This window comes from Lynx rufus, unplaced genomic scaffold (assembly GCF_022079265.1).
Source record: "Lynx rufus isolate CCGP_SWC_20201006 ecotype Redwood Valley unplaced genomic scaffold, mLynRuf1.p SCAF_1, whole genome shotgun sequence".
NCBI classification, from domain to species: Eukaryota; Metazoa; Chordata; class Mammalia; order Carnivora; family Felidae; genus Lynx; species Lynx rufus.
The window spans coordinates 111,368,521-111,396,130 of NW_025814823.1; the positions used below are offsets into that span (position 1 = coordinate 111,368,521).

General features: G+C 36.9%; 1 protein-coding gene across 1 annotated transcript in view; it reads left to right on the forward strand.

Moving 5' to 3' along the window:
- Nucleotides 1-27,610, forward strand: part of SEC24A (SEC24 homolog A, COPII coat complex component) — a 73,027-nt gene that overhangs the window by 9,766 nt on the left and 35,651 nt on the right. The window contains exons 2-9 of the mRNA XM_047084798.1: nt 10,930-11,418; nt 17,663-17,833; nt 19,485-19,562; nt 20,139-20,299; nt 20,603-20,775; nt 22,129-22,231; nt 23,477-23,603; nt 25,468-25,577. Coding sequence (XP_046940754.1) covers nt 10,930-11,418; nt 17,663-17,833; nt 19,485-19,562; nt 20,139-20,299; nt 20,603-20,775; nt 22,129-22,231; nt 23,477-23,603; nt 25,468-25,577 — 1,412 coding nt within the window. The remainder of the gene's footprint in view (nt 1-10,929; nt 11,419-17,662; nt 17,834-19,484; nt 19,563-20,138; nt 20,300-20,602; nt 20,776-22,128; nt 22,232-23,476; nt 23,604-25,467; nt 25,578-27,610) is intronic.

Genomic DNA, 27,610 nt, shown 5'->3' on the forward strand with positions numbered 1-27,610 from the left:
AGTAATGTACAGGTATTAAATATTTCTTTGCAACCCCAATGTTAAATTATTTTTTATAAAATGTATATGCAAACACAAAACTAGCCATAAATTTCATATGTTAATAGCTGGAGTGCAATGTAAAACCTAAACAAATTAAAATAAAAACATCTACAAAAGCAGTACAGTTCAAAGTTAAAACATTAAGTAATGTGATGGGTTATGTTTGACTGAAGCCAAAATTGATTGGATTGTTTTTATTTTGAACATGTTGGAACATCATTTGCATGACTATCATAGTCACTGTTTTTCTCTTTTTCTTTTCTTTCATTTACTTTTTGTTTTTTAATGTTTTTAAGGTTTATTTATTTTTGAGAGAGAGAGAGCACGAGTGGGGAAGGGGCAGACAGAGAGGGAGACACAATCCGAAGCAAGGTCCAGGCTTTGAGCTGTGAGCCCAGAGCCCCATGCACGGTTCTAACCCACAAACCATGAGATCATGACCTGAGCTGAAGTCAGACGCTTAACTGACTGAGCCACCCAGGCACCCCTGTGTTTTCTTTTTAAAGATGAGACTTATTTTCACTTGTCAGTGAGGAAGAATTTTCTTTCTACCCTGTTAGTTTTGGTGTTTGCGGGCCTGTGAATTAAAGTGGCAAGAGACAGATCAACAAGAGAAGAGACATGATTTTCATATGTATCATGAGAGTTTACAAAAATGTGACTCAAGGAGGCAAATAAATAGACTTTAGGACTTATGTATCATCTTAATAGGGGGAGGGGAGAGAGAGAAGGGTGCTTATGGAAAAACAAATGATTTTAGGAAAGATAAATGGGACCTTAGTAGAATACATGGGAAATTTGGTAGTTCTGTGACAATGCATGTTTAGGTGTGGTGTGGAGACTTCTCATCACGTGATAAGAGTCCATCATTTCTGGTTGTTCCTGGATTGGAGATTTATGATAATTGAATTCTTTGGAGTTCTTTTCGGAGACTCTGCATTTAGGTGAATAAGAGATTTCAGGAAGGGGCGCCTGGGTGGCTCACTCGGTTAAACATCCAGCTTCGGCTCAGGTCATGATCTCGCCGCAGGTTCCAGTCTTGAGTCCGGCTCTCTGCTGTCAGCACAGAGCCCAGTTCAGAATCTCTGTCTCCCTCTCTCTCTGCCCCTTCCTCATTCATATTCTGTCTTTCTCAAAAATAAGCAAACATTGGGGCACCTGGGTGACTCGGTTGAGCATCTGACTTCAGGTCATGATTTCGGAGTTTGTGGGTTTAAGCCCTGTGTCAGGTTTTGTGCTGACAGTATAGAGCCTGGAGTCTGCTTTGGATTCTGTGTCTCCTTCTCTCTGTGCCCCTCCCCCACTTGTGCTCTTTCTCTGAAAACTAAAACAAATATTTAAAAAAATTTTTAAAAACATTAAAAAAAAGATTTCAGCAACTCATGCCCTCTGCTCAAAATAACTTGTATGCCACAGTGGGGTGTTCTGGACCCATTCATAATCCCTAATCTATTATTTTGATGGGTTACTTAGTTTATTAATGACTTCAGAATTAAAATATTAAAATCCTTTTTTTTTTAATTGAGGAGAGGGCACAAGTGAGCATGGATGGAGAGAGAATCTCATGAGAGGCAGAGAGAGAAGTGGGGCTCACCTTAAGTGGGCAGGAGCTCACTCGACGCGGGACTTGAACTCACTAACCCGTGAGATCATGACCTGAGTCGAAGTCAGATGCTTAACTGGCTTAAATCCTTTTAAGTAAGCTCTAGGCCCAGAGCGGGGCTTGAACTCACGACCCCAAGATCAAAAGTCACATGCTCTTCTAACTGAGCCACCCAGGCCCCCTTTATTTTGTGCATTTTGATGATGCATGGCTTTTACTTGCCTTAAAGGCCTTTCAACATTAGCCGATGATAAAACAGTAAATAAAAATATGAAGTGGGCCATGAAATCTTGTGATAAGACTAGGCTGTGAGATGTCTGTTTCTATTTGCATGACCCACAATGTGCTTATGAATTAACTTTTTACAAATGTTTTTATTGAGTCAAACATCTCTGTATTCCCACTGCTGCTGTTTAGTCAATCATTTCTTGCCTGGACTACAGCTGTAGACTCCTTTCAATCTCTTATTTCTCCTCTAATCTCCAAGAGGTTCTTTTATGTGCAAATTTATACTGTCCCACTGGTAGCCTTTCCAAAGCTCCCCATTGCCTTTAGGCTCAAATCCAAACTCTTTGAGGGTGTAGTTTAAACTCCTGTTTCACTTTAGACATTTGACTCAGTCACTTGACTTTTGTTCTGGCAGACTCAACTTCTTTCACAATGCCCTTTCATGACCACAGGCTGTTACACATGTTGCTCCCTTTTCTGGAAACACTATTTTCTAAAAATTATTTTATTTGTTTATTTACTTAGTTGATTAATTATTGAGAAGGCGGGGGGCGGGGAGGAGTGCACGAGAGGGGCAGGGAGAGGGAGAGACGAAAGAATCCTTAGCAGGCTCTGCAGTGTCAGCGCAGAGCCTGACATAGGGCTCAAACTCATGAACCATGAGATCATGACCTGAGTCAAAGTTGGATACTTAACCTACTGAGCCACCCAGGAGTCCCTCTGGAAACACTCTTGGCACTCCTTTTCTGGAACTAACTTCGATGATCTCTTAAGATCTTAGCTGAGGGGCGCCTGGGTGGCTCAGTTGGTTAAGCGTCCGACTAAGACTCAGGTCATGATCTCGCAGTTTGTGAGTTCAAGCCCTGCATCGGGCTCTGTGCTGACAGCTCAGAGCCTGGAGCTTGCTTTGTATTCTGTGTCTCCTCTGTGCTCCTCCCATGCTCATGCTCTCTGTCTCTCAATAATAAATAAATGTTAAAAAAAAATTAAAAAAAAAAATCTTAGCTGAAACTTGTCTTCCTCAGGAAACCATCTTTGTTACCTTTCTGCCTTCATTTTAGTCCAAGTGCTGCTTCCTTGTGCTCTCATAGTGTCCTGAAGTTGCCACTATCGCATCATTTTCTGTTGCCCTTGCCTGGTTCTTTGTCTTCCAATGTGGATGGTGAGCTACTTGAGGCAGGGTTGGAGTGGACCTTACCTTTGTTTCCTCCAAAGATATTTGGTAAAATATGTCTTTTCAATGAGAGAATTAATAGAATATTGTTAACCATTTGACATAAAATGAATAATTAGCCTAAGTATAGCATCAGTCTTTAAATGAAAGACTAGAAAAACAAGATTAGTTTAGATGAAACTATTTGGTTTATTGGTAACAGACTTAAGGTGAGTGCTGCAGCATTAAGGACACAAATACATGTTTCTTAAATGATAGCATTTATTTTATACTAATTGTATGAGAAACATCATAAATGTTTCATAGAAATCTCATTCTTACATCGTATTAAATTTTATTGTTGCTGTAACATTACCACAAATTTGGTGGCTTAAAACAACACAAAATTGTCATAGTTGTGAAGGTCAGAAACCTGAAGTAGTACATCAGGGCTGCATTCATTATCAGAAAATGTTTTGTCTTTTCCAACTTCTGGAGGCTGTCCTTGATCCTTGACTCATGCCCCCTACCATCTTTAAAGCCACTGATGCCCTGTCCAGTCTTTCTCCATATAGTATCATTCTGACCCTGACTCCTGCCTTCCTCTTTCACCCTTGTGATTACATTGGGGCCACCCAAATAGTCTAAAACAATCTTCCTATCTCAAGGTCACTTGATTAGGAGCCTTAATTCTTTTCTTTAAAGTTTATTTATTTATTTTGAGAGAGATACGGGGAGCACATGAGCGGGGGGGGGGGGGACAGAGAGGGAGGGAGAGAGAGAGAACCCCAAGCAGTCTCCACACTGTCAGCATAGAGCCAGATGCCGGGTTCAAACTCATGAACCATGAGATCGTGATGACCTGAGGTAAAACCCAGAGTCTGATGCTTCACCAGCTGAGCCACCCAGCCGCTGCTTAGCAACCTTAATTCTGTCTCCTATCTTAAATTGTTTTTTGGCATGTAACCTATTTACACATCCTAGGGATTATGATATAGACATATTTGGGCGGTCATTTTTCTTCCTACTATACACATGAATGCTATAATTTAGCTGCTTTTACTCTTCCTGTTTTATAGATGAGGAAAGTAAGTCTAGAAAGGTTAAATAAATATCTTGCTCAAGGACACTTAGTAAAAGTCAAGGCCAGAATTTACTCTTGGACATTTTTTCCCAGTTTGTGCTCTTAATTACTACTTTATAATGCCTCTTTCCATATACATTTCATATAGAGTGACCTTGTACTATCAGGAAGTTGATTGTATAGGAGTTATAACATTTTTTAGATAGTTTTTTATATCTTAGAGATTGAATATGCACTACACTGGAGTTAGACTATATAGAAAATGACTAGGGCTTCAGTGAACTGTGTGGACTTTTGGTGTGATTTGGGACAGGTTACTTTGCTGCTCTTAGCCCGAAGTTTTTCAGGGTACCAGAATCTTGAGAGTCCTTTGGAATATGCACGTTCTAAAATAAATAACTTTTATTTATTTAATTATTTGAGGTGGGGGAGAGGCAGGCAGAGAGAGAGAGAATCCTAAGCAGGCTCTATGCTCAGTGCGGAGCCCAATGTGGGACTTGATCCCAGGACCCTGGGATCATGAACAGAGCTGAAATCAAGAGTCAGACATTCAGCTGAACTGAGCCACTCAGGTGCCCCCTAAAATAAATAGTTAAAAAGGAGGGGCTGGCTCAGTCTGGAGAACATGTGACTCTTGATCTCAGGATCATGAGTTCCAGCCCCACGCTGGGTGTAGAGATTACATAAGTAAGTAAGTAAGTAAGTAAATAATTAAATACATAAGTAAGTAAATATTTTTAAAATGGAATATGTACATTCTGTAATTCATTTATTAGTGTTTGATAAATCATGTATATATAAGCATAGTATTCTTAGAAATCAAACTAGTTAATCTCCCACAACATATTTCTCTGTTTTGATGTTTCAGAGATCAGCCAGAGATAAGTTGCTTATTTATACTTTTCACTCTTCCCTTACCTCATGTGTTGTTCAAGAAGCATTCAAGATGGCTATATAAATGGGTTCTATAAACATTGAGGGGATAAAATTCAGGAAAATGAAACCTTTTAAAACCTGTGTAAATAATCAGATAAGTAACATATTTAGCTGCTTTTCATGAATATATTTAGCTTTCCCTTTGGTGACTTCTCATTGGTGGTACCATTGAACAGTGGCCTTTCCCCTATGGCCAATTTTTTTTTTGTCTTATCTTAAAATGATTCCAGGCCTAAAAGGTCACCATTTGAATACTTTAAGTACTTTTCCATTGGATTACCATGGCATATGCACATTTATAAATCTGTTGCTTTCTTTGGGGTCTTAAGATAGAGATCAGTAAAAAAAACAAAACAAAAACCCTAAATGTAAATAGAAAGGTCCAGAAATTAACCAGAAATGTTCTTATTGGAGACAGTGCCCCTGATAAGAGCCAGGACTAAATGGATTGGTTTAACTGTACCTTCTGGTCCCAGTGTTTTTGTTTCTTTTGTTTTGTTTTCTTATTTGGAAAGACGACTATGATTGTGATGGTTTTGGATTTTCTGATCTCCTAAATCCCCTACCTTGTAATTTAACAGTTAAGTAAAAGGGAACCAAATCACATATTTGAGTCAGAATGGTGCCACACTGTGCAGGGTGACAGATTTAGTTTTGTGTTTAAAGAAGTTAAGATGATATTTTGACAATAAAATTTAATCTATTTGGTATCCTATGGTATGAAATGTTATATATATGCTTAAATATAAAGTGATCCTCCGAAAAGGCAATTCTCCATTTTCCCAATGAGAAAATTTTCCCCTCTTCATTTTTCTTCAACTCACTTTGAAGTATGAAATTCTAGGGGTATGTATGAAATAAACAAATGACTATTTGTGGTATTTGGTGTTTTATTTTATTAACATATGCATCTTTAAACTTTGTATTTAAAAGATATACAGTAAAACCTTGGATTGCGAGTAACTTGTTCTGTGAGCGAGCGTTCCACAAGATGAGCAAACATTTCTGATAAATTGTAACTTGATAAACGAGTGATGTCTTGCAATACTAGTGGTACAAGACACCAAATGTCACATGATCACAACTGAGCCAATGGTTCCCCCTCTCTATCTCTCTTGCTGTGGGAGTGGATGATCATTGATGCAATGTCACATTTCCATAAAATTTTCAAAAGGAGGCAAAAGCAAATGTCATTGGATAGGTTCCTTGTTAAAGTTGCACGAAATGAAAAAGATTACCTTGAATTACCAGTAGACAGCAGTGATTCCATTAGTGATAGTGAAAGTCATCCTACACAATAACCCTCCTCCTCTCTCTTGTCTCCCTCACACCAGCCACGAAGGTTTTCAAAGGTAAGTGCAGATTAATTTGTTTATTTTTCTTTATATTTTGAATTTATTATTTTGTATCATATACAGTATTGTAATCATTTTTATGTGAATATTTTTGGGTTGTGGAACGATTCATGTGAGTTTCCATGATTTCTTATGAGGAAATTTGCTTTGATATACAAGTGCTTTGGGTTACAAGCATGTTTCTGGAATGAATTATGGTTTTACTGTATATGTAAGGAGGGGCACCTGGGTGGCTCAGTCTGTTCAGCATCTGACTTTGGCTCAGGTCATGATTTCATGGTTCGTGGATTCAAGCCCCATATTGGGACTCTGATCCTCTATCTCCCTCTCTCTCTGCCCCTCCCCCACTCTTGCACACATGTGCATGCTCACTCTCATAAATAAACATTAAAAAAAGATATATGTAAGGAAAAAATTTAAATACTATGTATTAGAAACATTCATTTTTTTCCTTCTATACTTATGAAATCATTTTATTTAAAATCTTTAATGCACTTTTTTTAAAGGCTTTTTTTGTTTATTTTAGAAAGAGAGCATGAGTGGGTGAGAGGAGCAGAGAGAGAGAGAGAGAGAGAGAGAGAGAATCTCAAGCACGCTCCCTGGTCAGCACGGAGCTCAATGAGGGGCTTGATCACATGACCCTTGGATCATGAGCCGAGCCAAAATCAAGTGTTGGATGCTCAACCGAGTCACCCAGGCACCCCTTTAATGCACTTTTTGATTTTAAAATGCTTATTGTGAAACACACTTACACTTCATATAAAACACATATGCACAGTTTATTTATTTATTTTTAAAGTAATCTCTGTGCCCAGTGTGGAACACAAACTCACGATCCTGAGATCAAGAGTCACATGCTCTACTGACTGAGCCAGCCAGGTGCTCTGCATATGTACAGTTTATTTGTTTGTTTATTTAAAATATTTATTATTTTGAGACTAATGGTCTTTGGCTATTAAATGTGTTAATTGAAGTCAGCTGACGGAGTGACTTTACCATATGCATTTATTAGACTCAAAGATGAGGATTTTCATTGTAAATGCATATTTAAAGAGGAACTTTCAGTCTTTACTGAAAATTATTCATTAAGCCATTTTATATTGTATGGTAAACTGTTACAAGGTAGAATTGTAAAGGCATATGTTTGCAACCGCTAATCTGCTCCAAGTTAAGAACAACATGCATAGCCACCTCTTCTGAGTTAGAGATATCAGATAAAAAGACTCCTTGGCCTATATAGATAAACAAATATTATTAACTAATAGTAAAATCAATTTGGGAGTGGAAGGGTCTTAATGAGAGAAGAATCATACTTGATTAACATAACAAATATGGTTGTAGTGAATCTGTGGCTCAAGCCACTTGTCTGTGGCTCAAGCCTTTCTTGTCTGAGTTGACATACTTTACGTTAAACCTAACCTTACAGAAAAATTGAACTTTATGTTAAAATTTGCTTAGAGAGCAAGTAGGAAACAAACAGAATCAAAGGGATACAGGATACTTTACTTCCAGATCAGAAAGAACATATGTATTATCCTGGCAGTGTTTTATTAAAATAAAATCAATGTCCAGTATTTTTTAAAAAAGGAAATAGGAGATGAGACCTGAAAGGAAGCCAGGGACACAGAGGGTCCAACAAGCTAAGATAAGGACTTTGGAAGTTTTGAGCAGGGAAGTTGATACGATCCATGTTTTAAAAAGGTAACACGATGTGCAGGGAATAAATTATAGAGGGATAAGCGTTGCTGCAAAAGTATCAGTTGGTCAAGTGCTTTTCAGACTTTAACTGTAATCTACAATAAAATACATTTTAAGTAGTGACCATATATATATATATATATATATATATGAAACCACAATATTTGTCTTTAATTACATGTAATGTACTGTGATGTTTGCCATTCTTTTTTTTTTTAAGTTTATTTATTTATTTTGAGGGAGACAGAGACAGCGTGAGTGGGGGAGAGACAGAGAGAGAGGGAAAGGGAAAGGGAGAATTCCAGCAGCCTCCCAGCTGCCAGCACAGAGCTTGATATGGGGTCTGGACTCGAGAAACTGTGAGATCATGACCCGAGCCGAAACCAAGAGTCAGATGCTCAACTGACTAAGCCACCCAGGCGCCCCTATATTTGCCATTCTTAACTAATGTCTTCTGTTTGATGGCAAAAAGGATAGTTTGTAACTCATTGATTTTATAAGTCATTTAATATATTGCTACTCACAGTTTGATAAATAGTATTAATCCACTAGTATAAAACATTTTTGTACAATGAGAACCTTTGTAGAGACTCATATAAGATGACTTCTGTTTTGAGAAATAAGTTTTAAGGAAAAATCTCACCTTATAATTGGGTGTTTATGGTACTTTGAAAAATCAATAGCATTTTAACTAATAAGAAATAAAATTAAATATTCTATCATAACTATTTACGAGGTAAAAAATATTTAGTAGCAAATTAGCTAAATTTAGTTTCTTTTTTTTTTCCTCTTTTTTTGGGAGTGGAGATAGAGTGCGTGCGTGTGCACGTGGGGGAGGGACAGAGGGAGAGAGAGAGAATCTTAAGCAGGCTCCATGCTCAGTGTGGAGATGATGCAGGGCTCAATCTCATGACAGTGAGATCATGACTGAGCTGAAATCAAGAGTCCAATGCTTAACCAACTGAACCACCCAGGTGCCCCTAACTAGGTTTAGTTTAAATAAGTTACAACAGGGGCGCCTGGGTGGCGCAGTCGGTTAAGCGTCCGACTTCAGCCAGGTCACGATCTCGCGGTCCGTGAGTTCGAGCCCCGCGTCGGGCTCTGGGCTGATGGCTCAGAGCCTGGAGCCTGTTTCCGAGTCTGTGTCTCCCCCTCTCTCTGCCCCTCCCCCGTTCATGCTCTGTCTCTGTCCCAAAAATAAATAAACGTTGAAAAAAAAATTTAAAAAAAAAAATAAATAAATAAGTTACAACATCTTTATGAAAAAAGCATGAAATATAGTTGGAAGATACATGTTTGAATAAATGTAGAGATAGACCATGTTTGTAAATGGAAAAACTTTCTATCATAACAATATCAAGCTATCTAAAACTAATACATACATCAAATGTGATTCTAGTCATTTTATTTTGTATGTGTAGGAATCTGCATAAAGGGTCTTACATTTTTGTGTATGTTTGAAATTTTTCATAATAAAAAGGTTTATAAGAAGGTATCTTACCTTTTTTTATAACTTCCTTTTTCTCTTAATATTCTTTTTTAAACTTAAAAATTTTTTTAAGTTTATTTCTTTATTTTGAGAGAGAGAGAGAGCAGGTGAGCAAAGGAGGGGCAGAGAGAGAGAGAGAAAGGGAGAAACCCAAACAGGCTCCGTGCTATCAGCACAGAGCCCGATGAGGGACTCGAACTCAGTAACTTCGGATTTGTTACCTTGTGAGTGATGTTGCACATGTAGCAGCAGGTGTTTCAGGCAAAGTGCTAGCAGCGCTGTCCCTCCTCCATGATCATCCCATTCCCACAGCTCAGGCAGAAAAGCAGCATGGCAGCCAACTTTCTTATTTCCTTTTATTGTCTAATTTTAGGGATAGAAATAACAGTTTATTCCTGGGTAGGAGAAATAATTTTCAGGATTTTTTTTTAATATAACAGCTTTAAAGTGTACAGTTCAATGGTTTTTAGTATATTCACAGAGTTTTGCTTCCATCAGTACTATCAGTTTTATAATATATTTTATAATTCTCAAAAGAAACTTTATTCCCATTAGCAGTTATTCCCCATTCCCTCCTCCACCCAGCCAGGGGAACTGCAAATCTGTCTCTGTGTCTGTGAATTCTCCTATTCCGGACATTTCATGTAAATGAATCATACATTGTACGTATGCCCTTTTGTGACCAGCATCTTTCACTTAGCTAATGTTTTCAAGGTTTATCTGTGTTAAAAAATGTCATCAATATTTCATTCCTTTTATGATCAAATAATATTCCATTGTATAGATACACCCCTTTTGTTTATCTGTTCATCAGTTGCTGAACATTTGGGTTGTTTCCACTTTTTGGCAATTGTGAATAATGGTGTTATGAACATTTGTGTATGAGTTTTTATGCAGGGTAGGAGTGGAATTGCTGGATTATACATTAACTGTTTAATACTTTGAGGAAGTGCCAAAATGTTTTCTGCTGTAGTTGCACCATTTTACACTTCCACTAGCAATGTATGAGGCTTCCAGTTTCTCTGCATTCTTGTTAACACTAAAATGTTTACTGTCTTTTCATTTTAGTCATCTTACTTGGTGTCAGTGCCATCCTGTTGTGGTTTTGATTTCTATTTCGCTAGTGACTAATAATGTTGAGTGTTTTTTGCATGTACTTGTTGGCCATTTGTATATCTCTTTAGAAATATATTTGAATGTCTAAATCCTTTGCTCATTTTTAATTGAGTTATATGTCTTTTTATTGTTGAATTGTACGAGTACCACATGTTGCACTGTATTTTTAGAAGTATTTTTATTGCTTTGTTTGCAAGACTAATTTTTTTCTCTTCTTATTGGAAGGTCCTGTCCAAAATACACTGATGTCTTCACAAGTATCAGTGAGCCAAGGATATAATTCTCAGCTTCCAGGATCCTACCCTCATCTAATACCAGCAAAGACTCTGAATCCCGTCTCTGGACAGTCTAACTATGGTGGTTCTCAGACTGTTTCTCCCTTAAGTAATTGTCAGGGACCTGGGCAGACTCTTTATAGACCACTTGTGGCTTCTAATCCAGTGACAACTTCACTCCACAGTGGTTCTGTTCCCCGAATGCCACTACCTACTTCTCAGAACGCAGCTGCTACATCAATGCCTTCTGGTAGCTTTCTTCCTGGAGCCAGTGTACAACCACCTTCAAATTGGCAATATAACTATCCATCCACAGGATCCCAGACAGACCTTTGTCCTCGTGCATCATCCCAATCTCTGTCTGGGAATACAAATTTGACAACTCATCAATATGTTTCTTCTGGGGATCCTTCACTTCAAAACAGCTTCATAAAATCAGGTAAAGTTCTTTTTTTTTTTTTTTTTTCAACGTTTATTTATTTTTGGGACAGAGAGAGACAGAGCATGAACGGGGGAGGGGCAGAGAGAGAGGGAGACACAGAATCGGAAACAGGCTCCAGGCTCCAAGCCATCAGCCCAGAGCCTGACGCGGGGCTCGAACTCACGGACCGCGATATCGTGACCTGGCTGAAGTCGGACGCTTAACCGACTGCGCCACCCAGGCGCCCTAAAGTTCTTAATAGGAGTGCTTCATATGTAGAAACGGGAAAATTTTGCTTGTTTAGATGTTTTAATTAACATTTCAAGCCCTGAAACCATATGGAGAACTATTGGTTTTTTAAATCATTGTTAATATTTAAAGAAATTACTTTTCTAAACTTTGAGTTAACTTAAAATCATGGATTTGCTTCCTTCCTTTGAAAGTATGCTCTGTGTTTCTTTCAGCCATGATATTTCAGGGAATCAGATATGCATACAGAACCACTTCCTTAAGGACTTGCCATTACTTTTTTTTTAATGTTTTTATTTATTTTTGAGAGAGAGAGAGAGAGAGAGAGAGAGAGACAGAGTGTGAGCAGGGAAGGGGCAGAGAGAGAGAGAGAGGGAGGGAGACCCAGAGCTTGAAGCAGGCTCCAGGCTCTGAGCTGTCAGCACAGAGCCCAATGTGGGACTTGAAACTCACGAGCCGTGAGATCATAACCTGAGCCAAAGTCGGACACTTAACTGACTGAACCACCCAGGCACTCCATTGCCATTACTTTTATTAACTGGGTTCCATCTTGTAGTGTAGGAAGCTTAATCCCTCTGATCTGTCTTTGGTCTTGATCTGAAGAAGCTTGGATTATCTTTTTGTTGTAGCTTAGATAGTTTTGGTCCCCAGAAACTGTAGTATCCTGTAGGGGTAGGTGAGAACAGACAGTAGCTTTTCTAGTGAGGAGTGTTATTGAGCAGAACTGCAGTTTTAGAAAACAGTGGGCAGAGATTTATATCTATGTTTTCTTGTAAAAGTTTTATAGTTTTAGTCCTTATATTTAGGTCTTTGATCGATTTGGGAGTTAATTTTTGTGTATGGTGTTAGGTAGGGATTCAACTTCATTCTTGTGCCTCTGGGTTTGCATTTAACCCAGGTCTATTTGATGGAAGGAATGTTGTTTCTTCCAATGAATGTTGTTGGCCCCCTTATTGAAAATCAATTGATCATAAATGTAAAGATTTATTTCTAGACTCTGATTTCTATTCTGTTGATCTATGTCTATCTTTATACCAGTATCAATTTGATTACTGTAGTTTTATAGTAAGCCTTGAATTTGGCAGGTATAACTCCTCTAACTTTTTTTTTTTTTTTAAGACTGTTTTGGCTGTTCTGCGTCCCTTGGCATTTCCATAAGAGTTTTAGTATTAGCTTGTCAATTTTTGCAAAAAAGACAGCTGGATTTTTGATAGGGATATCAGTAATTACCTTGTATATGTATTTCTGGGTCTGTATACTACATACATTTCATCAGGCTCCTGGAAATATTTTTCTTAGCCTCTCGTCAGTCATCAGCCCCAATGAACTCATTTTGCATTTTGGCCTATCAAGGTTAAAGCTGCTTCTAGGAAATTAGTTTCTTTGTAGAAATCTGATCTGCTGTTAAAACTCAAATCTTTCGGGGCGCCTGGGTGGCTCAGTCGGTTAAGCGGCCGACTTCGGCTCAGGTCATGATCTCGCGGTCTGTGAGTTCGAGCCCCACGTCAGGCTCTGTGCTGACAGCTCAGAGCCTGGAGCCTGTTTCAGATTCTGTGTCTCCCTCTCTCTGACCCTCCCCCGTTCATGCTCTGTCTCTCTCTGTCTCAAAAATAAACGTTAAAAAAAATAAACATTAAAAAAAAAAAATTAAAAAAAAAAAAACCTCAAATCTTTCTGGTTGCTTTTATTCTTACTCATTTGGCACCATAAGTGAGGGTCAGTCACTTGAAATTAATGAATTTTCACCTTATTATTGATAATTCTAAAAACATTTATTGAATATTATTTTCCAGCACTTTACCAAACTTTTTTTTTTTTTTTTTTAATTTATTTTTGGGACAGAGAGAGACAGAGCATGAACGGGGGTGGGGCAGAGAGAGAGAGAGACACAGAATCGGAAACAGGCTCCAGGCTCTGAGCCATCAGCCCAGAGCCTGACGCGGGGCTCGAACTCACGGACCGCGAGATCCTAACCTGGCTGAAGTCGGACGCTTAACCGACTGCGCCACCCAGGCGCCCCTACCAAACTTTTATATGTGGTATCTTATTTAATCTTCACACAGTCTCTTTTACAGATAAGAAATGTGAGGCTTGCATACTTTGCCCAAAGCCACAAGAAAATAGTTTGGGAAGAGATATTATTTAAAACCTGTTAAAGGGGCACCTGGGTGGCTCAGTCGGTTAACCTTCTGACTTCGGCTCCGGTCATGATCTTGCAGATCATGAGTTTGAGCCCCCTGTCAGGCTCTGTACTGACTGTGTGGAGCCGACTTGGGGTTCTCTCTCCTCTCTTTGCCCCTTCCCCAGTTGCACTCTTGCTCTCAAAATTAATAAATACATTTTTAAAAATTAAAGAAAAAGATAACTATTTAAGAGTATGTGTAGCTTTTCATTAAAAAGGACATCATCAATAATCTGAAATTTTTTGTCTATAACAGAAGTCCTCAGGTAGAGGGCTACACCACAGATGTGGTGAAGGAGACATAAGCAAGTGTCAAAACTTATGAAGGTTCCCATATAAGAGAAGGAAAATGGGGTGTCTGAGTGGCTCAGTCAGTTAAATGTCTGACTTTTGATTTTGGCTCAGGTCATGATCTTACAGTTCATGAATTCGAACCCCGCATGGGGCTCTGCACTGATAACTTGGAGCCTGCTTGAAATTCTCTCTCTCTCTGCCCCTTCCCTGTTCTCTCTGCCCATGTTCCCTGTTCCCATGTGCTCTCTTTCTTACAAAATAATAAATAAACTTTATGGGGTGCCAGGGTGGCTCAGTTTGGTTAATAATCTGGCTTTAGCTCAGGTCATGATCTCACGGCTCGTGAGTTCGAGCCCCGTGTTGGACTCTGTGCTGAGATTCTTTGTCTCCCTCTCGCTCTCCTCCTCCCATGCTCATGCTCTGTCTCTCTCTGTCTCTCAAAAATAAATAAACTTAAAATCAGTAATAATAAATAAATAAACATAAAATTAAATAAATATATATATAAAATGAAAGAAGGATATATAAACTAAGAATATTAACCTTAAATGTATTACTACTCTTTTTTTTTTAAGATATTTCTAAAAAATTCCTCATTTTTTACCTTTGTTTTTTCAACACGTCATTGGCAATAGGTGCCTGATTATCTGATCTCAAAACTCTGTCTAGGTTATATTGTTTCTAGTCCACATATTAAATTTCTCTGACTTTTTTTTTTTTCTTATAGGCTATGTTTTAACATCCTTACACTAACTTTAGGGATCTCAAAGGGCAGGTTTTAAAACTCTAGCTATTAGTGTTACAAATAAGAATTATTCAGTTTGCCAGGCACCTGGTTAGCTCAGTCATTTGAGCGTCCGACCCTTGGTTTCGGGTCAGATCATGATCTCATGGTTTGTGGATTCAAGCACCACATTAGGCTTTGTGCTCACAGTGTGGGGCCTGCTTGGGATTCTGTCTCCCTCTCCCCTCCCCAGTGTCAAAATAAATAAATAAACTTTAAAAGAAAAAAATAATTATTCAGTTTGAAGGGCGCCTGGCTGGCTCAATCAGTGGAGTATGCAACTCTTATCTCAGGTTTCTGAGTTTGAGCCCCATATTGGGTTTAGAGATTACTTAAAATCTTTAAAAAATTATTCAGCTTGACAAAATATCTGTTTTATGAAATGTAGCATATTGTGGTTTCAATTTTTTTTCCTTAAAGGTATGAAAAATCTCTACGCTTACTAGTATTTTGTTAAACATTAGTTTGTTACCTCTTTGTGGTCGGATATATCATACATTCTTGCTCATGCTGAGTTGGTAGTGTACCTTGTCCTTTTGTTCCTTTGACTTGTCTGTATTGCCTTGGATATGTGTCAGTGTTGCTTTGATAAGAGAGTTATATGGCAGTAATCTTTGTCTTCCCTTGTCAGCAGGGCACTGATTCATCTTGTTGGGGCTACAAGGTTCAATAATACGATCATTTTTCATTTGGCTCTGAAGATTTGAACAATATTGAAGAACCATTGAAAATTTTCATATCTGGGGGCGCCTGGGTGGCTCAATCAGTTAAGTGTCTGACTTTGGCTCAGGTCATGATCTCACATTTGTGGGTTCAAGCCCCTCATTGGGCTCTGTGCTGACAGCTGAGAGCCTGGAGCCTGCTTCAGATTCTGTGTCTTTCTCTCTCTCTCTGCCCCTTCCCTGCTTGTGCTCTCTCTCTGTCTCTGTTTCTCAAAAATGAATACATGTTCAAAATAATTAAAAAAAAAAAAGAATACAAAGAAAATTTTCATATCTGGGTATCTTTATTCTCGTTAAAAAATACAAGGTTTTACAAAATACAGGTAGAATATTAGCAAAAATTTATTACCTATTTCACTCACAAATTCAGAGGATTAAAAAAAGTCCTACAATGAAAAAATTAAATCATATTCTTACCAGCCATATTTCATCTTCTTTGTAGACTTTGTTCCTCCTCTGGTAAATGAGCAGGTGGGAACAATGTTCTTGACTTGAATGAACAGGTGGTATGAGTTTTGGAACTTTAAAAACAAAATTTTTTTTAACGTTTATTTCTTTTTGAGACAGAGAGAGACAGAACATGAACAGGGGAGGGTCAGAGAGAGAGGGAGACACAGAATCGGAAACAGGCTCCAGGCTCTGAGCTGTCAACAACAGAGCCTGACCCGGGGCTCGAACTCACGGACCGCGAGATCATGACCTGAGCCGAAGTTGGACGCTTAACCAACTAAGCCACCCAGGCGCCCCATGGAACTTTTGATATCATGGAGAAGAGTTTCCCCAAAAGTAACTGACAGTGTTTTTACACTTATCAAAACTTACTGTCCTGATAGAAAACTGGTAAAATCAAGGCAGGGAGATACAAGGAGATACAAGAACAAATACCATGTTATTCTTAGTTTTGTTTGATGAGTACTTTTTTCTTTTTTTTAATGTTTTTATTTATTTTTGAGACAGAGAGAGACAGAACCTGGATGGGTGAGGGACAGAGTGAGAGGGAGACACAGAATCCGAAGCAGGCTTCAGGCTCTGAGCTGTCGGCACAGAGCCTGACATGGGGCTGGAACTCACAAACTGTGAGATCATGACCTGAGCTGAAGCTGGACACTTAACCGACTGAGGCACCCAGGTGGCCCTAGTTTGATGAGTACTTTTAAACCTCTTGGATATTAGTGTTTTATAAAGCATATACATAAACTTTGTATCGTTTCCTGATTTTTAAGCCTAGGGAATGTTCTTAATACAGTATATTTCAACCATCATTGAAACTAAACTACTTTTTAAAAAATATATATTTATTTTGAGAGAGAGAGGGAGAGAAAGAGCAGAGAAGAGTTAGAAGGAAAGAGAGAATCCTAAGCAGTCTCCATGCTGTCAGTGTGGGACTCGATCCGATTGAACTGTGAGATCATTACCTTAGCCAGAATCAAGAGTCAGTCAGACGCTCAACTGACTGAGCCACCCAGGTGCCCCAAAAGCAAACTACTTTTTATTATTATTAGCTAAACATTGAACAAGGTACAAATTTATAATCCCATTCTGAAAGGTTATGGCCCAATTAAAAAGAAGCAAAATGAAATAAAACTTGCAGAATTTAGAATAACCACAATAGTTTATAGTTTTAGAAAGCTGTCAACCTAATTGAATTAACTGAATGGCCTATATTAATAGGTTATTAATAAAATTTTATTCATGTTAATTTCTATCAGAATGTTTGACATGACCTTGTTGAAGCTCTATGACCAGGTTATAAAAAGTTAAACAGGGCATTGAAGTGATTTGATGCTTATTTTATATTTATACTACTTTAATAATTGATAAATTAAGAAGCATGTGAAAGAGACTTGGAAATGTGTAAAGCATGCATATAAATTAAGAATTCATAAGCCTGAGCAGGTAACCTATTTCTGGTAATTTGGTACTGACTTTAATTAAAATGTAAATTTAGAAGTTACTCAAATTTGGTAAAAGGCTGTTTTGCCCTTTTTCTTAAGTACGTAAGTGACTTGTGAAAAAACAATATTTCTATAGGTTCTGCACCCCCCTTAGTGAATCCACCTCTGCCTACCGCTTTTCAACCAGGAGCTCCTCTTGGGCCCCCTCCAACTGGAGGACCACCTCCATTGAGGGTCCTCACTCCTCAGAAATCATCACATAGAGGTGTACCCCAGCCCTCATTTAATTCAGCTGTCAACCAAGAAGGTAAGCAAGGCAAACCAAGTCATGTCCTAAAGTTTTGACTTAGGTTGGAAGGGTGAATGTTTTTTTGAATTCTGTGCATTCAGATAATATTTTTTCCAGAAAATCTAGTTGTTTTGGTTAGGGACGGCCTTCAGGAATTTAGGGTTTAAAAAGGGCTCCTTAGAATTCTACTACCCTGTGCTGGGCTGTTGCCTAGCATTTGAGAACCACTGCTGTTAACTTTTTTGTTGCCATGCAGATTTTAATAATCATGGCTAAAAAGTTAGGTGCCTTTTGGAAGAGGAAGGCGAGAAGAGAACTTTCACTTTTCTGGGCATGGTGTTAGAATGATTCTTTTAATATATTGGCTCTTTTCCATGGAAGCAGTATTTTGATTTCTGCTATTAAGTATTAACAAATATTTATGAACCTAAATAAAAAGTAAAATATGCAAGCGTTTTGAAGTTTTATATAAATAATAAAGTGTTTTAAAGCATTGTTTTCAGTTATTAGTTTAAACAATATATTTTGGCAAGTAAGAAAATTGATTTTAGCAATAACCTAACCATTAATAGCAACATGTGGAAATGGGAAAACAAGAAGAGGGGAATAATTGTTGACTATACCCGACTACTGAATACAATTAATGTTATCATTTTTGTTTTTTCTTGTAGCATTTCCTTTTTTATTACTATAGGTAGGGAAAAGACTGACCTGTGAATATTTTGAAAAGAATGGTGTTAACAATGAGTAACAAAATGATAATGTCCCACTGTTTGCCTCATTATAACTTTTAAAATTGAGCTACAATAAATATTTAAAATTTTAACCAACTAAAAATATGCCCAATGTTTTTGTTTATTTTTACAAACACTTTTCCCAAGGTTTTCAGTATCAACTCATGGCTAAACTCATGGTGGCCTTCAGAACTGGAAAGAAGTTAACTAATTTTATTGAAACTATTAAACTTACCTATCTGGTGTTAAAATGATTATTAAAGTTAGCCCCTTTGTACTTAGAAGCTAGAGGTTGATACTATTCATTAATTTTAGCTTCTTCTATACCTGAGTTAGAGTTCATAAATAGCAGAGGCACCTAGAAATAGATTTTAATTCTTCATAAGCAGATGTCCCTGGCATTTATCTTTTAAGTCTTTAAACTGGGGGGCAGGGAGGGACAAACTAAGATTTTTATTTTATTTTAGTGATTGTTCTCTAGACTAAAGCATTCATTCTTTAATTTATGTCACCTTGAAATTAATTCTAGATTCCATTTTGTTCCATACTTTGAAAAAAAAGGTTTTTTATCCTCATAATTTAAATTTTCTTTAAATATTATTGATTTGGGTGATTTTTTTTTCAGTGTGTACTGCTCTTTAGAGGTTTTTAATGCTGCTCTTGACTTCTGAAATCTCAGATAGTATATAATTTTATAACGTGCACAAAGGACCATTCATTTTAGAAGTTCATAAAAGTATTTGAAACTTAGATGTGTCCTGTATATTTAAAAACTTGCATTAAATGAAATTTTTATTTCAACATTTGACATTTTTCCTGGGCTGTGGATTAAAGTATTTGGAAAGTTACCTTAAATTTCAGATACCAGCTCAAATTTCTCAGAAATTGTAATGATTGTTCTAGTTTGAATATTATTAATAAACTTCCTTTTTTAGGTGTTACACCAAATACCAATAATGGATCTATGGTGGTTCACAATAGTTATGATGAAATTGAAGGCGGTGGCTTTTCAGGTGAGATGCTATGAAAGTTGTTTTTGTTTTCCTTTGCTTTGCTTTGTTTTTTTTTGTTTTAGTTTGTGTTCATTATAGGAAACGGAGAAAATTTGATAATCATGTCACACAACAGTACCTCATGTTAGCATTTTTGGTCTCCATACCTTTAGATTTTTTGTTAGTTTTTTTTTCCTTTCAGAATTGGGATCATGGGCTTTATTATTATGTTACAGCTATAGAGTATTTGTATCAATTAGATCTACTCAAATGTATTTAACCAGTTTAACATTTAATATCTTTTCATTGAAATTGCTTTGAATTAGAATTTTAGTCTGAATATAAAGTTTTGGAAATGATATGGAAGTAAATTAATCTTACCAAGCTTATGTAGTCTACATTAACTTGATTTTAATCATTGCAGTTGCTTTGTTAGCAGTGTTTGTTAGCAATGTTTATTTGTCTTACTTTGCAAAATTGATGGATGAAAGTATTAAATTACCCAGTGGATTTTAGAGTTATAATTCAGTGGGTGGATGTGTGTATTTAAAGTATTCTGGAATATAAAACAGAACTTAAAAGTTACCTTGTTTCTAGCAACACCACAGCATACTAATAAGAATCCCACAATGAACCGAAGTGTTGGGTATTCATATCCCTCCTTACCACCTGGTTATCAGAACACAGCACCACCTAGTACAACTGCAATGCCACCTTCTTCCTTGAATTACCCAAGTGGGCCACAGGGCTTTAATCAGGTAAACTTTTTGGTGTTTTGTTTTTGCTTTTGTTTTTGTTTTTACCATTTTTCCATCTTTTGATTTAAATTGTGTAGACATAAAAAAGTTTTAGGAAGGTGTAATGAATTTTTTAACCAATTGGAATAATGGATATTTCATAAGACTCATGTTATATATTTCCAGAACCAAAATATTGACCAGGAAATCTAGATTATAGTTTTGTTATTTATAGTGAAGTTAAGTAACCAAGTCCTTATACACTTCTGTTTTCAACTGAAGACATTATAAAGGCTGTTTACTTTGAAATTATATTATCTTTAGACTCCCTTAGGTGCTAATCATTTAACTACAAGCATGAGTGGATTAAGTCTCCATCCAGAAGGGCTAAGAGTTATCAATCTTCTTCAAGAAAGAAACATGCTTCCATCAACACCTTTGCAGCCTCCTGTTCCAAATTTGCATGAAGATATCCAGAAACTCAATTGTAACCCAGAGTAAGGCTTCAGATAGCATTTCTTATTAAATATGACATTTATTCTAGAAGTTTAAGATTTTTTTGGAGTTTCATGTATTATAAACATTGTATAAATGTTAATTTTTGAAAATAGTTTTGCATACAGAAAAAAACCTTAGGAAATTGCTTACTTTAATTGATATCTGAAATGTTCTAACTCAAGAAATAGAGTTGTAACTTACAAGCTGATTACTGCTCTTATCTGCTCTACTGGGACTCTGATACTCATTATCATTGTGGTGAACAAGTCCAAAGTATGGGGATTTGATTCTACATAATCCTTCATTTGCTCTCATCTTAAATTGTTTTTGTATAGCAAACAGAATTATGATACTCTTTTCTCCCTTCAAATGGATCATTAGTTTAAATGTATATGGTAACAAGTTTCTGATAAATTGAATTTTGTTATTTCTATTATTTTTTTATTTAAGGTGTTTTTATTAAAGCCTGGGTCCCGGACCCATGGACAGAAAGAGCTGCCGTATTTTGTCATATTAAAAAAATTTTTTTTAATGTATTTTTGAGAGAAAGAGAGTGCATGCGTGCACACACACGGGAGGGGCAGAGAGAGAGGGAGACACAGAATCCAAAGCAGGCTCCAGGCCCTGAGTTGTCAGCACAGAGCCTGGTTCTGGGCTCAAATCCACAGACTGTGAGATCACGACCTGAGCGGAAGTTAGACGTGTAATCGACTGAGCCACCCAGGCACCCCACGAATTTTTTTTTTTTTTTTTACATTTATTCACGTTTGAGAGACAGAGAGACAGAGCACAAGTAGGGGAGGGGCAGAGAGAGAGGGAGACACAGAATCCGAAGCAGGCTCCAGGCTCTGAGCTATGAGCACAGAGCCCAATGCGGGGCTCGAACTCACGAACCGCGAGATCATGACCCGAGCTGAAGTCAGAGGCTTAACCGACTGAGCCACCCAGGCGCCCCAAATTTTGTTATTTTTAAATAGTCTTTTTAGAACGTTCAACAAAACAGGTCTTTTCAGTAATAAATTTAAGTTTGCATTTGCATATTTGGGTCATCACCTTTTAATTCCAGTGTAATATAGATTTATATAAAGGAAAATAAGTCATCTGTTAGTCTGAACTGTCTTATGCACAAGCCAAGCCAAAAAGAGACTTTATTTTAGTTATATAATAGTTGTAATTTTCTACCCTCTCTTTCTGAATAGGACTTAAATATTTAAATGGGACAACATTTGAGAGGACCTATTGAAGTGTTCTTTGTAATTTGACCCAGTGTTAAATGTACCTTTTGGAGTTTTTTTTTTTTATCCAAAAATAATCATAACAACAACTGACACATGATTTTTACTTTGATACAGGTTATTTCGATGCACGCTGACTAGCATTCCTCAGACTCAGGCCTTATTGAATAAAGCCAAACTTCCTTTGGGACTGCTGCTTCATCCTTTCAAAGACCTAGTGGTATGTTTCACTAGTGAAAGTAAATGTTTTATGGGAAATTAACTTGATGGTGAGGAATTTTCTACAGTAATGCAAGAATCACTTGTAGAATTTATTTGAGCTATCTTTAGGAATTTGACCACTGACAGGTTCTTTTATTTGTAATTCAACCAGCACTTTTATTACCAAACACTTGAAAATGAGGTAAAATAAGTTGAATTTTAAAAAAATTCAAGAGGAACTGAATAGAAGTACTAAAAGAAAATAAATAAATCAACCATGCTATTTTAAAAAGTTGTAAATTATTTGCCCATTTAAAATACTTTACCCAGTCTTCCAGTTCTGCCATTCTGGGAGTAAATTTGTTCCTTGAGGAAGCTGTTCCCTCTGCTAAAAGGGAAAAACAGAGAAGATGTCCACTTTTATCCTAAGGCTCTGAGACCTTGACATATGGACCTTAACGTTTTTCAGAGGATTAATACATAAGTGAAGTAACTTTCCCAAAACGAACTTATATTCAGGCTTTTGAACTTTTAATATGTAGGATAAACTTTAAATAGGAGCATAATTGGAGAGTTTGAGTATTTAAATATAATTTACTCTTACCTTACTTTGTCACAGTAATTTTATGAGAACTTGGTAAGCCTGTTAATGTAATATGAAGAAATCCTAATAATTTCCTTGGTCATTTCATTGATCTTAGAATGTTGATCCTTACTTTACCATCCATGTGAAAAATACACTGGATATTTACTATGTTTGATTTATAATATAAATACCTAATGAGAAAATAAATACTTAAAAATTTTTTTAATGTTTATATATTTTTGAGAGAGAGAGAGACAGAGAGCGAGCAGGGGAGGGGCAGAGGGAGAACGGGAGACACAGAATCTGATGCAGGCTCCAGACTTCAGGCTCTGAGCTGTCAGCACAGAGCCTGACGTGGGGCTTAAACTCACCAGCTGCGACATTACGACCTGAGCTGGAGTTGGATGCTTAACTGACTGAGCCATCCAGACACCCCAAAATAAATACTTGTTAAAGGCAGAATTTAATGAGAATGCTGCTGGAACAAACCAGTAGTTTTTAAAATTAGTACATTTCATCTACATAATTTTTTTGTGTGGCAGTTTGAACACTTCTTTTTACCTTTGTTTTTTTCTCCAAAATTATAGTATTCCAGAAGTTACCTGGAAGGTATGGATTAATGTTTGGCCTTTAGACGTAATGATCACTCCCTTTAAAAAATTTGTTTTGTTTTTCTAGCAATTGCCTGTGGTTACCTCCAGTACAATTGTGAGATGCCGCTCATGCAGGACGTACATCAACCCTTTTGTCAGCTTTCTTGATCAAAGGAGATGGAAGTGTAACTTATGTTACCGAGTCAATGATGGTATGTTCTGGGTTTTTTGTTTTTTTTTTTAAACTTTTTCAAATTTCTCCTTGCATTGTAGGGAAAGCCAATAAGACAAATGTAAAGTTAAAAAAAAACAAAAACACAGCCCCAAACCCTTTCTTACTTACCTGTAATCCTTCCACTCAGAGATAACTTCCATTAACTTTTTTCTGTGCATTTATACTTATATATAAAAAATTGTATACTTTTTGAACAAAAAGTGTGATAATATTCTGATACCTTTTTTTTTACATTTATTATATTGGGTATATAATAAATGGCATATTTCATGGTATTATTTAAGCAAATATTTAAAAAAAATTTTTTTTTTCAACGTTTATTTATTTTTGGGACAGAGAGAGACAGAGCACGAATGGGGGAGGGGCAGAGAGAGAGGGAGACACAGAACCGGAAACAGGCTCCAGGCTCTGAGCCATCAGCCCAGAGCCCGACGCGGGGCTCGAACTCACGGACTGCGAGATCGTGACCTGGCTGAAGTCGGACGCTTAACCGACTGCGCCACCCAGGCGCCCCTAAGCAAATATTTTAATTTAAGAAATATTTTTAATTAGAAACTGTCCCATGCCTTTTCTCTAGGGTGAAAGAAATAAGTCCACAGAATAGCTGCCATTAGCTTCATTCACTGCAGTAAGGAGGGAAGTGGGCAGTGCTAGAAGGTTAGTTGAATGTAGTTTTTTCAGTAATTGAGGAAGAGGAGATCTCTTTCAGAAGCTGTTAACAGTTTATATTTAAGGAATTTCATCTAACCAGTAACATTTTATTAGGATTAGAGAAGAAAAAGGGTATGCTGCTATCCACATTGAAAATTAGGTCTCTGGTGTACCTGGCTGGCTCAGTCAGTAGAGCATGTGACTCTTGATCTCAGGGTCGTGAGTACAAGCCCCATGTTGGGCATAGAGCTTACTCAAAAAAAAAAAAATTAAAAGTAAAAAAAAGAAAATTAGGTCTCTGGAAGGAAATTTCATTAAGTATTGGCAAATGGAGAATTTAAGAGATTTTTTTAAAACCATTTTTATTGTTTATATTATTTAAGAGTAAAGGGAGGATAGTGTAAGAACGTTATTTTTATTCTCTAATAATTCAGAAAATGTATTTATAGTGTTTAGTATGTCTTTAAAATCTTATGTATATGGGCTTCATTATGTGACATAAAATTATAATAAAGGTGGAAGTTACTTTAGTATGCAGCCCAGACCATTTCATGAACTATGGCTTACCCTTTAACATATGTAGGAATTTGAGTTTCTAAACAGTTAATGGGAAGACAGGTGCAATGATAATTTAGAAAATATTCTTTGAGCTCTAGTGTATAGGCAACTGATGTTCCATAAAGGCCTCATTAATTAATGGAAGTGACCGAACTGTTAGCCTTCATTTAGCTTTAGCCTCTCAGGTATTTGTGCCATAGTTTTCAAGGGGCAGCTGAAAGCTATGGGGCAGCCAGAGGCTGTACATTTCATGTCAGCATTAATACTCGCGTATGGTTATGAAATTTAACACAAAATTTTGTCTCACATATAAGATAATAATTAGTATTCATTGAATTTTTATCATTCTTTTAAGCTGTTTTAGGAAAGCAGCTTTAGTGAGAATTGAGACGAAGTGTAAATTAGAAGGTAGGAAAAGAAAAATCACAGTGATAGTAGCTGTAAAATCATACTTAGTACTATTAAGTATGGGGGAAACTTGAATAGAACTCAAAAACAAAGTGTATTTATCCTTTAATTTTTAGTCCATATTGGCTTATTTATAAATCTTCAAAATAAGAAAACAGCTAAATACAAGATAAATTGACCTTAATCCTTTCAGTTGTATCATTGTATGTTGTTAACTTACATAGTTCCTGAAGAATTCATGTACAACCCTTTGACCAGAGTCTATGGAGAACCTCACAGAAGACCTGAAGTTCAGAATGCTACTATTGAGTTTATGGCTCCTTCAGAATACATGGTAAGCTAGCTTGCTTGCTTGCTTGCTTCCTTCCTTCCTTATTTTTTGAGAGAGTGAAAGCTATTGCACACACGGTGGGAGGGACAGAGAGAGAGGGAGAGAGAATCCCAAGCAGACTCCACACTGTCAGTGCAGAGCCCAACGTGGGGCTTGATCTCACAAACCATGAGATCATGACCTGAGCCAAAACCAAGAGTAGGACGCTTAACCAACTGAGCCGCCCAGGCACCCCGCTTTCATTTTTTTTTTTTTTAACTTTGCAGGTTTTTTTTTTTGAATTTTATTTTTTATTTTTTAAAATTTATATCCAAATTAGTTAGCATCTAGTGCAACAATGATTTCAGGAGTAGATTCCTTAGTGCCTCTTACCCATTTAGCCCATCCCCCCTCCCACAACCCCTCCAGTAACCCTCAGTTTGTTCTCTGTATTTTATTTTATTTATTTATTTTTATTTTTTATTTAAAAAAAATTTTTTTTAACATTTATTTATTTTTGAGACAGAGAGAGACAGAGCATGAACGGGGGAGGGTCAGAGAGAGGGAGACACAGAATCTGAAACAGGCTCCAGGCTCTGAGCTGTCAGCACAGAGCCCGACCTGGGGCTCGAACTCACGGAGTGCGAGATCATGACCTGAGGTGAAGTCGGCCGCTTAACCGACTGAGCCACCCAGGCGCCCCTGTTCTCTGTATTTAAAAAAAAAAAAAAATTTTTTTTTTAACGTTTATTTATTTTTGAGACAGGGAGAGACAGCATGAACAGGGGAGGGTCAGAGAGAGAGGGAGACACAATCTGAAACAGGCTCCAGGTTCTGAGCTGTCAGCACAGAGCCTGACGTGGGGCTTGAACTCACGGACCGTGAGATCATGACCTGAGCCAAAGTCGGATACTTAACCGAGTGAGCCACCCAGGCGCCCCTCTCTGTACTTATGAGTCTCTTCTGTTTTGTCCCCCTCCCTCTTTTTATATTGTTTTTGTTTCCCTTATGTTCATCTGTTTTGTCTCTTAAAGTCCTCATATGAGTGAAGTCATGATTTTTGTCTTTCTCTGACTGACTAATTTCACTTAGCATAATACCCTCCAGTTCCATCTATATAGTTGCAAATGGCAAGATTTCATTCTTTTTGATTGCCAAGTAATACGGTATTTTATATATATATATATATATATATATATACACTCTATTATATTATATATATATGATATATATACACTATGTATATTATATATGTATACACACACCACACACACACACACACACACACACACACACACACACACACATATATACATACCACATGTTCTTTATCCATTCATCCATCGATGGACATTTGGGGCTCTTTACATACTTTGGCTATTGTCGATAGTGCTGCTGTAAACATTGTGGTGCATGTGTCACTTCGAAACAGCACACCTGTATCCCTTGGGTAAATGTCTAGTAGTGCAATTGCTGGGTCGTAGAGTAGTTCTATTTTTAGTTTTTTGAGGAACCTCCATATTGTTTTCCAGAGTGGCTGCACCAGTTTGCATTCCCAACCCTGCTTTCATTTTTTATATGTTATTGTATAAAATTATATAAATAATATATTTTTATATAGTATATTACTTAGTACTAGATTTTAAATAAAACACTGTGTCATCTTTTACCAAAATTGTATGCTTTTAAATTTTATATGTTATACTTGTTCATTATAAATGTAGTTAAGTATACAGGGGTAAATTTGAAAAGTAAAAGTGTAAAGTTTCACTTATATTTCTTGTGCATCAATCCAGAAACTTACAATATAATATTGGGATCGTGTTTACTTTTAAGTCACTTCCAACTTTTTCCTAATAATGCCATGATAAACACTCTTTCGCAAGTACTATTATACATTTGTATGAATATCTAAAGTCTTGCATTTTTAAAATAATAATTATGCCCAAGGTTAAATTAGCACTTTACATTTTACAGAATACTTACATTTAAAAACAATTTCTTTAGTGTTTTATTTATTTTTGAAAGAGACAGAGTGCTAGCAGGGGAGGGGCAGA